Below are 14,219 nucleotides of genomic sequence, written 5' to 3'. Positions count from 1 at the left end.
AGAGCGAGTAAAAGTTGATTTTTTTTTTTTGTTTGGCTGAATAATTCCTTTAAGGCTCCTTTCTAATAAATTACTAAATTTGATATAGAGTTTTTCATGTTTCTTTTCTACAGTAGGTCACCATAATAATATAACTATTGGTCATCACTCAAAAGTAGGGCTGGAACTTTTTTTTTTCGATGAATCTATTGATTTTATTATTATCACAATTCTATTTACTATTATTATTATTATTATTATTATTTGTATTATTATTACTATTTTCCGATTAATCAAATAATCTAACGATTATCCCCCCACATTCTCAGATAAAAAGGTACAGTGGAGGTACAATTTTGGTCCTTAGGGAAAAAAACTTATAACTGACAACCAGTGTTGCCACAGTTACTTTGAAAAAGTAACTTAGGTACTTTTAAAACCAAGTAATCTGTAAAGTAACTAAGTGACTTTACAGATTACTTGATTTTAAAAGTAACTAAGTTAGATTACAAGTTACTTTATTAGTTACATTCATCAGTTGCCGACAACACCCCTGCAGCCTCAATATAAGAATGACAACCGTTTTTCCCAACACTTTATTGGAAGTGCATTTTTAACAGTAACGTCAACAATGTATCTCCTGAAATTGTATCTCCAAAAAAAATATTTTGACTAATTTTATAAAATCTAAACATGTTAATGAAAAGGTACAAATTACTTTGTGTTCTTATTAAATACATTTATGAAAAACAATTTATATTTAATTTTTTAATTTATATTTATATATGAATGTAAATAATTATATGGGCCTACACAAATAATATAAAATTACAAGATTTATAGTTTATTGTAAACCTAATGTGCAGCTCTGTAAAGGGACAAATTACTTTAATCTGATTACTGGTTTGGAAATAGTAACGCGTTAGATTACTCGTTACTGGAAAAAAGTAGTCAGATTAGAGTAATGCGTTACTAAGTAACGCGTTACTGGCATCACTGCTGACAACTGGTCCTTAGGGTACAATTATAACATTGTGTTCCTCACTTAGAGCAGGGGTAGGCAAGTTCGGTTCTAGAGAGTCACTGTCCTGCAGAGTTTGGCTCCAACCCAGAAAGACATCTATTGAAGCTCTTATTGAGAATTAACAGAGGTTTAGATGTTGAAGTTTTATTGAAAATGTATGGTCACCATTATGGTGATCAGTGTTTCATTTAGTTGGGCAGTTTGACTCCAAAAAAATTAAATAAAACACTTAGAGGCACACTGATATCAAGAATCAGCATATGAATCTCAACAATGGTGACATACTTAATGCTGCAATGCATGCTGGGAGTCATGAATTTTATACTGTGGTGGCTTATTAGGGTTGGAGCTAAACTCTGCAGGACATCAGCTCTCTAGGACCGAACTTGCCTACCCCTGACTTAGAGGTACCAAAATGTACCCTTAAGAGTACCACCCCAGTGACGGCCACTTGTACCTTAAAAGGTACAATTTTGTACTCTTTTGGAGAATGCAGATGCTCTTGAATAGAAGTTAGTTGTACTGCTGTGATTTGCCATTTCGGTTTTACAGAGCATGCATAGTATCCTTTTACTAGTCTCTGTTTCGAAAATGTCCATACTTTAGATCTGGCTCTATATTTTTGTAATAACGGCTGATCCCAGAAAGCCGCCAACAGCACGATAAATCGACCAATTTACGCGTCATTCCAGCCCTGATCAAAAGTGACGCTAAACTGAAGTGCATTCAAGTGAAATATTACATTTTTGATATTGAGTTTTTCATTTGACATTCAATTTTTCCTCCAACAGAATTTAGGATCGTATTCACCTCAAATATTAATATACATGGATACAGTGGAAAAGGTGCGATAATTACATGTTCCCATAAATGGGCAGCAGAAAACACCAAGTATTTCTGCCAAGATCCATGCAAATATGAAAATTATGTTCTGGTCTCATCTGATCGATCACGATACACACTGGAGGATTTTGAAAATGGCTCATTCACCGTGATCATCACGGATCTACAGGAGTCTGATGCTGGGATTTACTGGTGTGGGGTGAGGAGAGCTGGTTTAGACACATATAACAAAGTCTATCTGACAGTATCTAAAGGTAAGAATGACAGCATTTCTCCAAAGCATTTCTCTTTTTTCTGTGTTATTTGTTTTTCTTTTCTTACACACAGATCCAAATGAAAAAATCCCCACATCCGCACAACCACACAACGAAATACAAACAACCATTGATTTGGACACAACTACACCATCAGCACTTTCAGAATCTCCATCTACCACAGCAAGCAGAACTGACAGATATTCAAGCCCTGATGCCCTCATACTTTCACCCTCAACAACAGGTGATAACTTTATCTATCTTAAAGGTGTCATGAACTGGCTTTTTTATTTTTGTATACTGTTGTCTGGGGTCAACTTATGACGTCCGCGTGGTTTTTACATTCAAAAACCATCATAATGAATAAGTAATACATTTATTTTATCAAACAAACACAAAGATTCATCTCTCATCCACCGATTGATTGGAATGATATTTTTGTATTTTGGCCCGCCAGATCGGTGAATAACCGCGACCCGTACACACACACACGCAAGAAAGAAATGTTATTTCACTATTTAAGATAGCCCGTCGGCAGGCCGGTGATACGTTTTGGTAGCCCGTCTGAAAAACACATAGCCCCGGGACGTTGGGCTTTGCGAGCACTGGCGTTACAAGTCCGAGACTGATCACGAATGAACCAATAACACCTTCTCCAGCCTGTGACCGCGTGCTAAGGTATGTATTCAATAGATATCAACCAATCTGTAACAATGCAATACTAACACATATAAAAACATGTTTTACTCACATCAGTGTGTTGCACCGTTCCAGTCGGATCCAATATAGAAGGCACAGCATTGTGTTTTAATCTCAATATGTCTGCAAATCCAGTCTCGACCTCTATCTTGTTTACAATCGATTCTGCAGTGAAATGAAGCAAACAAACGTGCAATGTCGCACGTGAGCTGCTTGGTAGCGCGATCCGTTTAGCTCCACGAGTCGGTGGGCGGGCTTGAGGCGGCGCTTCTGCATCCTATTATGTCAGTGGTCGACGTATTCTGAGATCTCTTGTTTTCTGGGCCTGGTGTCAATAAAAGCTTTTCTTTGACTAACAAGGGCGTTTTCAGCTCTTAAACTTACAGGATATTCTTATATCACAATGAACTTTTATATATCAAAGGCTCAAAGGAAAGTTGATTTCTCAATTTATCACCCCTTTAACTCAATCCATGTACATGAAAATGAGCCATGTGGGGTATTATGACACTGTGTAGCTTTGCTTTTCATTTATTACTTGACTCAACTGCGATCCGCTGCACCCCTAGTTCTTAACCCTAGTCATCCCAGCACTTCATATTTTAGATTCGACTCTTGAAAATTCGAAAATTGTACATTTGCAATGATGGATAACTCCAGGACAAGAGAAGATAAACTCTGATTTACATAATTTTGTGGTTTAGAGTGGTTTCGAAGCAAATAAGCAACCACTTGTACCCATTGGTGCAGACATCAGCAGATCTTCAGATATTTTACACCAATTAAAGACCTTCTCTCTCACTTCCTCAGTGTCTGTACACACTTTAGAGTATGCTGGTGGTGGTCTGGTCATAGCAGGGATCGTATTTTTTGTTGGATTCTGCACTGTTTACCAGTACAGAAAGAGAGTCAAGACATCAGAAAGTAAGTGCACATATGCACACAGACACTCTGCCAATTATCAAAATAACTCAATGAATGAACTCTATGAATAAAATAAAAAAATAAGCCAATACTTTTCACTATTTTTTTTAGGTTGTGCATCAGCAACGCTTGCCAACAGAAACAAATGTAGAGATGAAGAGGTGAGCGAGGCCAGCAATTCTGTGTGCCAGTCACTGACCACAAACAGGAACTAAATGTATCTGAGCTTGTCGAATGTCTAATCTTCACATCTTTTTACAAAGGCCTGACAGCCTTATTAACGGTGTGCTTTTGTTTTCTTCAGGATGCACAAAACAGCACAGAAATGAAATCAAGAGACAAGACTGAAGTTATGGAATGCCAAAAAGATTCAGTCTATCAGAATTTAAACATTCGCCTGGGCCAACTGGATGAAGTATATGTAAATCTCTGATTGCAGCATCAATTAATAAGATTCAAAGTAGCCTACTAGTCTCTAGGCCAGGGGTGGGGAACGTTGATCCTGGAGGGCCACTCTCTTGCAGAGTTTAGCTCCAACCCTAATCAAACACACCTGAAGCTAATCAAGGTCTTCAGGATTACTAAAGTCACAGGCAGTTGAGGGTTTTTTTCAGGCTTGGAGCTAAACTCTGCAAGAGAGTGGCACTCCGGGATCAGCGTTCCCCACCCCTGCTCTAGGGCAACCATCCCAGGCGAGTACATTTAATTCAATAAGCCTGAAGCTTTAGATGTCGGTATACTGTTCATTTTACTCAATCAATTGCCTATATTACCCAGCGTTCATTTAGAAAGTGTTTCACATTCTGTCTGCGTGTCGTCCTTGTTTACCGCTGTTTTGTTTGTGTCTTGAACCATGAGTGCTGTTTTTTAAAAAGCTGTGTCAAGTTAAGAAGTGAAAATTTGGTCGAAAAAAAAGTCCATTGATATACTGCTTCTGTTGTATTGGTCGTCATTTGTATCTGGCTTTGGACAAAACTGTCTGCTATATGAATAAACATAAATGTAAACAAGTGGGTTATTCATGTTACGTAGCTTGCCAACCCTTACAGAAAGAAAATATATTGCCCTATATACATGAATGATCACTATATTAAAGGTGCAGTGTGTGATTTTTAGCGGCATCTAGTGGTGAGGTTGTGAATTGCACCCCACCGCTCACCCCTCCCTTTCGGAGCACATAGAGAAGCTACAGTGGCCGACACACAGGACAAAAATGCCGTCGTTGGAGAGAGCAGAGAGCGACTAGCGCTCTGTAGAGAAGTTTGTCCCTTTAGGGCTACTGTAGAAACACGGTGGCGCAAAATGTCGATTTCACTGTAAGGAGACCCACGGTGTGTGTAGATAGAAATGGCTCATTCGAAGGTAATAAAAACATAACGGTTCATTATGTATGGTCTTTATACTCCACTGAAAACATAGCTATGTTATATAACATTTTCTGTCAATAGATCCTCATAAATACTACGCACTGCACCTATAACGGTGTATTTGAAAATATATTGAACAATACACAAGGAATTCCCTGTTTTCATAAATTGAAATTGAGTATATATTTACTAATATATCATAATGTATGTAATTTTATATTCAGTAATACATTTCATAATATATAGATATGTGATCAGATATGGTAGTGCATGTGTTGTCAGGATCCTGCCCTGACAGTCTTATCTGTTTTGTCCTTGTTTAGTGTTTCTTTGTTTGTCTTGTGCTTGAGCACATGGCTGTGTCTTTGTTTGTGTGTTCCTCTTGTCCCGCCTCCTTGTTTCCCTTTACCACGCCCCCTTGTTTAGTCCTTGTCTAGTCCTCATTTCACTAATTGTGCTCACCTGATCCTCATGTGCTCTGGTCCCTTTATATTGTGCTACTTCCCTCATGTCATTGCTGGTTCGTTGCGTTTGTTTGCATTCGTTGTCTGGCTTATCTTGTCCTTGTGATAGCTGTTTCTCTTGCCTAGTTATTGTTCTTAGCCTTATTTTCCCTAGCCTTATTTTTTGGGTTTCTCTAGCTTAGATTTTGTGTCCCTCTAGTTTAGTGGTCTTATTTTTCTCTGTCTAGTTTCCTGCAATTTTGTTTTATTTTTGTTTCTAGTTCTAGTCTTTTATTTCTAGTATTTATTTAGCTCCTCTTGTTTGTTATAGTTTATTTTTGAATTATATATTTATCTCTCTTTTGTTTTCTTTTTAGATTTCTTTTTCTTCGTTGCATTTTCCCTATTCTTAGTTTTCATTTTTTGCTCTTGTTTATTTCTTGTTGTCTTGTCTTGTGTTGGTTCCTGCCCTGTGTCCTGAGTCTCCCTTGGCCACTGTCTCCATATCCCTGGCAATCAAGACTGGAGCTGATTCTGGGAGAGGACATCAAGTCTCAGTTTCCTGGTGTTCCAGCCTGGGTTTTCCCACCATCTGCCTGGTGTTGCCTTCCAAGCATCCTCTATTTCATGTTCTCCCTGGACTGGTCTCAGTGGTCGTCCTCCCTGCCCGTCATCGTGGTGTCTGTCCCCTGCCCTGCTGTTTGAACTCACACCTTACCACTTCCTTGTTGTGCCCTGTCTAGTGTCTTGTTAATAAAGTCTTTGTTGTTCAATCTGCATCTGGGTCCTCAGTTTTAGAAACCCTGACATGTGTATAATATTTATGTATATACTTCTTATATTTAATTACATTATAAAGCAAAGCATGCTGGGAACTAGAAATCGTGTGTGTGTGTGTGTGTGTGTGTGTGTGTGTGTGTGTGTGTGTGTGTGTGTGTGTGTGTGTGTGTGTGTGTGTGTGTGTGTGTGTGTGTGTGTGTGTACATTTATACGGGAACATGTGCAATATACAGTATGTACACAAATAAAGGATAAAACTTTAAGTTGACTGGTAAAGTGGATAAAACTTTATTACATGTAATGCTATTTTTGTCTTCATTTCTAAATATTTTATATGTATCAATATATAGCCACACATGGTCAATGCATATATTGCAGTATATTGAAAAAATATAAGCACTAGTATATTGAAAAAATATAAGCACTAGTTTCCCATATATGGCAATGTAATATATCGCATTATATTTTGCAGTATATATTTTTGTTCCGTAAGGGACGCTACTCTTTTGATCTGAACAGAGGAGCAGAACTGAAGCAACCAAAACAATCTTCCACAAGAAGTAGGCCTATGCAGTTTTATTTTTTAACCACTAGAGGGAAAAATGCATAGTGTATCTTAAAATGTTGTTAAATTGACACAAATTCTTATTGTAGTTGTTTAGTGTAGTAATTGTAATGGTCACCCTAACTGTTTTTTAGTATTGCTACTTCCTAACACCTGAAATGACTAGTGAGTGACGATGTACAGGCAGGATGTGACTCTCTGAAAGAGGTTATTTCACATTGGCCTAGAATCAGACTGCACTCTTCAAACCTTACATTATTAACGAAGACGGGCAGAACAAACCTGGCCCTGGTCCCTCATAAAAGGGGAATGTCCATTAAAACCAAAAGTTAATTAAGAGGAAGCGGTCAGGTTCTGGATAGGAGTGTGTGGGTGTCTTGAAACCAGCGAACATGTGAGAAATAGTGCACAGGAGGATACAGGGATACATGTTACTACTGCATTTGATGGTATAACAGAGCTCCTGAGCTCCTCAATATTAAAGCTTAGAAAGCTAAAACTGGACTAAACCACCCATAATAGGATCCTTGCTCAAAATGAAGTTCTCCCGTGTTCTCTGGCTATGGATGTTTCTGTCAGGTAAGTTCTCATTAGATGTGCGGTAGAAACTCTACTGTCTATGGGAATCATTCATTCAAGGTGTTTTGATTCATTGATCGTTATCGGCCAATAAAATAAAGGCCGAGCTAAAGAGCTGATCAAATGACGCAAAACTTGCGAGCCAATTTTTCTATGCACAGCTAAAATTGCTTAACTACTTTCACCGTTCTGGCAGCTCTACCAACTGTCTGAAAAGGACAATAAATTTGCAACGTCTTTAGTTTAGGGTTTTTCACAGAGCGATTAACCCTGGTTTATCATGCTATTCAATTTTAAAACAGGGTAAAGCAACATTTCACAATTGTAATTTTGAAAGAGGTTTAGCATTTGACCTTTGTGTTATGAAAATCTTTTGCAGTGCTAACACAGATGGCCAGTGGGATACAGTGTGAAATGACGGCGAGTACACTGTAAAATCCAACAGTGATTCTAACTAACAATTTTTAGCTAACTTTACTTAATGTCTTTACTTAAAAATCTAGTAATATTGTGTCAAAGCTTTGAAACAATCTGACACCCGTCTCCACGGTGTCCCCTGCTGGTCAGAACAGTGTTAATGCAACACAAACCTAGGCCAAACATGCCCTTATGAAAGGAAAATATATTTACCAATATATTACTTGAAATATATTATAATATATTGTTAATATATTGATGGTACATATATACAATATATGATATATCCGTGTAATATATTGCAGTATATTACAAAATATACAAATGATTGCCGCTTTCAATATATTGCAAAATATTGGAAAATATAAATATTAAATCCCATATATGGGAATATATTGCCTAATATATTACATGATATTTTCCAATATACTGAAATATATTTTTGTTTCGTAAGGGATAAAAACACATTTTACAAATCTATTGCAAATGTTTTATTGGAAGTAAAAAAGTTAAAATGCAATTACCTAATCTAATAAAATTAAATATCAAGTGTATAGCTATGTCCGAAATCGAATACTTCTCTACTATATAGTATGCGAAAAACAGTACGGCAACAGAGTAGTATGTCCGAATGTATTGGAAAAACAGTAGGCGAAAAGTACCGGGATGACCTACTACTTCCGGCGAGATTCTGAAGTGCGCATCCGATGGACACTTTAGGCCACGGGAGACGATTTAGAAATGGAGGTGAAGGGACGCAACTGACACTGGTAGGTCACATGACCATGACAACATGGCGGATGTAGTACGTCCGGATTACATTCATACTACATTCTTTCATACTATATAGAATTTTTTTTTTTTTTAAGGGTCGCTAAGTTCATTCAAATTCAAATGTAGTACCTATTCACATAGGACGCGATTTGGGACGCAGCCTATGTGTTCTTTAATCAATTGTCAGGGCTAGTTTGGTTTGATCCATGGATGGCTCAGATTAACAGGCCAATACGGGACTATTAATTACTATTATTTCTTTTAATTATACTAATGTCTAATTAAAATGTCTACTAATGTATAATGTAATGTATAAAACCCACAGACACTTGTTCGTTTTCAGTGACTGCTCATGATCCATGGCTTCACAGAGAGCATTTAAAATATGAAATTGAACATTGATGGTAAAACGTTAACTGGAGTGAAGAAGAGCCCATATTGTTTGCTTGATTTTGTGCTTTATTATACGTTCAACAGCCAGAGCAGACATGACAATATTTTATTATTAAAACAGGCTGCATTGCAGTTAATGTCATTAACCTCATAAATATGCAAATAATAATGTTAACAAGATAAAATGACTTTACGTTAACCCTAATGGGTATGGATGTGTCTAAATGGGTGAAAAACAGAGGCCTGTTCCCACCAAGGACAATAACTATAAAGATAACGATACAGATATAGTACTAAAAATTGTTCTCAATATTAAAGAATAACAGTTCACACCACACAGCTATATCGGCACAGAGAAACGATATCATTGTAATCACTTTCAGAACGATTTTATCCAGCTAATAAATTATAAAAACAATGACAGCCAATCAGAATCCATTCTGCTGTAACAAGCTCAAGCATTTAAAGCAACAGACAAGCACACACGAAGAATAAACAGTCCACTGGTGTGGACGCTAATATAGTTATCTTTATAGTTATCGTTCTTGATGTGAACAGGCCTTAAAGGATTAAACTGATTAAAGGAGGCCAAACTAAAAAATACTAGTTTTTTTTTAAACACTACACTCAGAGAAAGGTACGTGTTTAGTCAGATCTCTCTGGCCAAATCATTTCTCCATCGATTATATATTTGTTTGCACTTGTGCTGTAAATGTAATACACAGCAAAATCCCCAGTGTTAAATTAACACTACTCAGTGTACATATGTGTCCACACTACAGGGTGTTAAAAGTAACACTTAAGAAGTGTTAAAGTTAATGAGATAATTAAGTGATTAATTAAGTTATGATTGACCATTAGTGATGAGAAACACAAGAACTACAACTGACTTCAGTCACAGTTTTAGATGAAATCAACTGAAGATAAAAGAAGACATTAAATCTCTGAAGATCTCAGCAGAGGAGGATTAAACAACTCCACAAACAGCATTACCAGCTTCACACATTTATTTCTGTCAGACGTCTACAGAAGCTCTTACTGAGGTTTAGATGTTTATGATTTATTGCAAATAATAGTTTTGTTTGACGCCACCATTATGGTGATCAGTGTTGCTTTAGTTGGGCTCTTGACCCTTGACTTGTCAGCATTTTCTCTCTGGCTGCTGTAACTGTTTGTTACAGTGAGAACATCAAGAGAAAATTGATGATGACAAGTTGATGACAGATGATGTTGGCTTGTTGTTGGTGATACAGTTGTTATCATATACTGGCCTTATTTGCAGATATCCTGAGAGTCAATGATTATAGTAGCATTGTGACTCTACAGCAGGAGATCCAGCAGTGTTTTCATCAGATAAACTGATCAATGTTTAAAACATGTACATAAGTCTTGTTTTCCGGTTTAATAATACATCACACAATAAGCACTTCTAACTCCTGCAAGATTTACTCACACACAGACATCAAGAATCAGCCTATGAATCTCAACAATGGTGACATGCTTCATGCCGCAATGCATTCTGGGTGCATCATGCAAAATTCATCAATGGCTCCCAGAATGCATTGCGGCATGAAGCATGTCACCATTGTTGAGATTCATAGGCTGATTCTTTATGTCTGTGTGTGAGTTACTCTCGCAGGAGTTAGAAGTGATTAGTGTACAATCTGCTTTAAAACATATTCAGCTTTTTTGATTAAAACCGATCTGGATCTTTCCTGGAATCACAGTAAAAACAGAGTTAATCAGTGATTTAAATCACTATACAATGATCATATTCTTATCACTGAGCAGCCAACAACATCTGATTGTGTTTACTCTTGCTTTTCTTGCCATTGCAAACTCAGTTACAGTAGCCAGAGAAACACTAACATACAAAATTTCATCAAACTGCCCAACTAAAGAAAACACTGATCACCATGATGGTGACATTAAAACAGTTTCAACACAAAATAAACAAAAAAGTAATTCTCAATAACAGCTTCTATAGTCGTCTGACAGAAATAAAGTCAGTCTGGTTAGTAATGTGTGAAGCTGGTAATGCTTTTTGTGGAGTTGTTTAATCCTCCTCTGCTGAGATCTTCAGAGATTTAATGTCTTCTTTTATCTTCAGTTGATTTCATCTAAAGCTGTGGCTGAAGTCAATTGTAGTTCTTGTGTTTCTCATCACTAATGGTCAATCATAACTTAATTAATCACTTAATTATCTCATTAACTTTAACACTTCTTAAGTGTTACTTTTAACACCCTGTAGTGTGGACACATATGCACACTGAGTAGTGTTAATTTAACACTGGGGATTTTGCTGTGTACTTTCATAGTGTGCACTGGTTGTGAAGCAATCGCACTTCCTAATATTATGTTAATAGACAATAAGTGTAAGTAAGTTACGTTTACAATTGAATAACTGAAACTGGAGCGTCATGAAGAGGAACTGATAGTACAAAACCTATTTTCCTTAAAACAGGATTTAAGACTTCAGGTGGAATTTCTGAATATGTAGGAAGATACATCCTCATTCCTTGTTCTCACAAATGGGCTTCAACCAACATAAAGTATTTCTGCAGAGATCCATGTGGAGACAGAGATATTTTAGTTCAATCTGACCGGTCTCCTGAAGGGAGATACACACTGAAGGATTCTGGGACAGGAACCTTCACCGTGAACATCACTGATCTACAGGAGTCAGACACTGGGATTTACTGGTGTGGAGTGCAGAGAGCTTGGTTCGACACATATGTAAAAGTCAGTCTGAACGTATTGAAAGGTAAGAATGACAAGCATGCATTTCATTGCACTGCCAGACTATTAATGGCTTATATTCCTAATGCTAATGTGTGTGAGACCACAATGAAGGGTAGCAGCACTACTATGTTTGTTTCATATTAAATGGCGAAGTTAGAAGGCTTATACAACAATTTAGACAACGCAACTGCTCTTTAAAATGATCTCAGAAATACAGACGTGTCTTTGAAATTTCTCTACAACTAACAGACAACACAAAGAACTTGGAAGAAGTGACCCATCTTAGGACGAAGGAAACACGAACCAATCCATGGAGAAGTGGTGAAACACAACCGACTACACCAAGACACTCAGTTTCCATATCTTCAATCACTAAGGACAGCACACACTCACCGACATCAACAGGTAGACACACATCTTATTGTAATTACTGCCTTCCTACCTGAAGGGTTAATGCATTTTGATATCTCCTCCCAGCAGGCACAGGATGTAGACTCCAGTGTCAGTCAGACGTTGGATTTTGGTTGAAAATGAAAATAGGTTTGACGTCTAAATCCAACGTTTGTTTGACGTCAAGCACGAACGTTGGGCAGACGTTGAATTTTGGTTGGAATAAATACCCGCCCAAAAAAGTACACTTATTACTAACCAGATTGACTTTATTTATGGGAGACGTCTACAGAAGCTCTTATTGAGAATTAACAGAGGTTTAGATGTTTCCATTATGGTGATCAGTGTTTACGTTAGTTGGGCAGTTTGACTTGACCTTTTATCTTATACCAAAATTCAATGTCTGTCTGACGTTGGAGCTTGATGTCAAACAAACATTGGGTTTAGACGTCAACTTGACTTTCATTTTCAACCAAAATATGATGTCTGACTGACGTGGGATCAGTTGGAGTCCAGTGTCTTCCTGACGTAACATTGACGTACTGTGCCTGCTGGGCCCTTTTTGAAGGTTTTGTGAAAGCATTTTGACCAGTTTCAAACTGTTTCCATTGTATTTCTTCATTATATATTAAGTAAATAAAAACGTTATGACCCAAAAGTCCTCTAAATAATATACAGGTGCTGAAAACAGATGAATAGGGATTGTCAGTGCATGCAACATGTCAGTTTATCTAGATGAAAAATGAAATCTTCTTTTAAATGCACCTCATCTGTCCATATATTCCCAGTGCCTGTGTATTTTATTCTCTGTGCTGCTGCTGGACTGGCTGTCATGTTGATCATATCTTCAGTTGGACTGGTCACTTGTCAGTGGAGAAAGAGAGTCAAGAAATCAAGTGGGTGAACATTCAAATACGACACGCAAAAAACTCTAAATATATTTTTCTGTATTATTTTAATTTCCAAGAAAACATCTGGTATTCTTTGCTTTATTTCAGGAGTTACAGATAGATCTATATACAATGAGCGTCACAGCGAGGAGGTGAGTGGCACACAGGAACATCATAAGATCAAACACACAACTTCTGCTTACTTTATAAACCATTTCAACAGCTGATTAGCAATTTAATGACACCTTCTGTTTGTGATTCAGGCAATTGGTGTTTATGCGAACACTCCTGATGACAAACCCTACGCCACCATAAAGAAATCCAGTATCATGTCTAAGGACAAGAACCAACCAGACCCAATCTATCAGAACCTACACTTCAACACTAGCGAGGGAGAAGCTATTTATGGCAATGTATAAAAAAAATGCTATCCACTATCCTCAACCTCAAACACTCAACATGTTCTACATTACAACCCTTACGAAAAAGAAGTTTATTCAAGTGTGCTATTACTTCTTTTAACCTAAAAAATAAGAGTCTACTTTCAATCTACTTTGTATGTACTTCTCAGAAATATACTTAAATTTGCACTCAAGTATACTTGACTTTTAATGACTGAAAAGTGTAAGTATATTTGACATATACTTGTACTCAATCTTTTGATCAAGATATACTTAAAACTCCTTAAGCTTCATGAGCACGTGCACGGGTTGAAGCGCTATTTTTAGCACGAGTGTAATGTTTGTTAATAGATTTAACGTAAAAAAACATCATTAATCTTGACAAACTATATATCATTCTAAAGGTCTAAACCTCAAGCATCGAGGACAGACCACTGTTTTTCATTGAAAAGCTTATAACGGCTGTATTTTTGCATCAATGTAAGCAATACACATCAACGATTTTATAAATAAAAACAGAGTACATACCTTTAGTGTCCTAATTACGAGCCACACACGCATCCATTGCAAACAATTCCAGAACGAATGGAAAGGTGAGGGTCCACTGAATAACATCCCATAGAGCATTTTAATCCAACGAAACAATAACGGTGTAATATTGATGGTTAATCCTTTGTTTACATTGCATTTCTGCGGAGCGAAGTATCATACTAGACTGTTATGCAATAAAATAATGCACCAAAAACAGTCTCCCG

At 37.1% G+C, this 14,219-nt stretch overlaps 2 protein-coding genes across 3 annotated transcripts; both read left to right on the top strand.

Moving 5' to 3' along the window:
• Positions 1-1,493: 1,493 nt before the first annotated feature.
• On the top strand, positions 1,494-4,727 carry LOC307124206 (uncharacterized protein; the record flags this gene model as incomplete). The annotated part of the gene is made up of 6 exons (XM_079813254.1): positions 1,494-1,515; positions 1,795-2,100; positions 2,174-2,344; positions 3,610-3,723; positions 3,835-3,884; positions 4,028-4,727. 6 exons carry the CDS (start codon positions 1,494-1,496, stop codon positions 4,154-4,156), a joined length of 792 nt encoding a protein of 263 aa, XP_079669380.1. The 3' UTR covers positions 4,157-4,727.
• A 2,539-nt stretch (positions 4,728-7,266) lies between these two features.
• LOC307122948 (CMRF35-like molecule 9) lies at positions 7,267-13,992 on the top strand. Of its 2 annotated transcripts, none has more exons than XM_079811291.1 (6): positions 7,267-7,457; positions 11,506-11,805; positions 12,033-12,188; positions 12,962-13,069; positions 13,172-13,215; positions 13,327-13,992. In XM_079811291.1, the coding sequence occupies exons 1-6, from the start codon at positions 7,415-7,417 to the stop codon at positions 13,480-13,482; spliced, it is 807 nt and encodes a 268-aa protein (XP_079667417.1). In that variant the 5' UTR covers positions 7,267-7,414; the 3' UTR covers positions 13,483-13,992. The 2 variants fall into 2 exon arrangements, with proteins under 2 accessions (XP_079667417.1, XP_079667418.1); XM_079811292.1 differs by having other exon boundaries at positions 7,282-7,457; positions 11,606-11,805; positions 13,327-13,988.
• The last annotated feature ends 227 nt before the right edge of the window (positions 13,993-14,219 follow it).

This window comes from Gobio gobio, assembly GCF_949357685.1.
Source record: "Gobio gobio genome assembly, chromosome: 3".
In the NCBI taxonomy this organism is placed as follows: Eukaryota; Metazoa; Chordata; class Actinopteri; order Cypriniformes; family Gobionidae; genus Gobio; species Gobio gobio.
This window is presented reverse-complemented; position numbering and strand designations above follow the sequence as displayed.

What these genes read in the sequence shown, in the direction of transcription:
- LOC307122948 (XM_079811291.1), top strand. Translation starts at nt 7,415, where the DNA reads ATGAAGTTCTCCCGTGTTCTCTGGCTATGGATGTTTCTGTCAG. An exon ending in CAGTCTGAACGTATTGAAAG is followed by an intron (nt 11,806 to 12,032) that starts GTAAGAATGACA and finishes TACAACTAACAG; the next exon opens with ACAACACAAAGAACTTGGAA. An exon ending in ATGAGCGTCACAGCGAGGAG is followed by an intron (nt 13,216 to 13,326) that starts GTGAGTGGCACA and finishes TTTGTGATTCAG; the next exon opens with GCAATTGGTGTTTATGCGAA.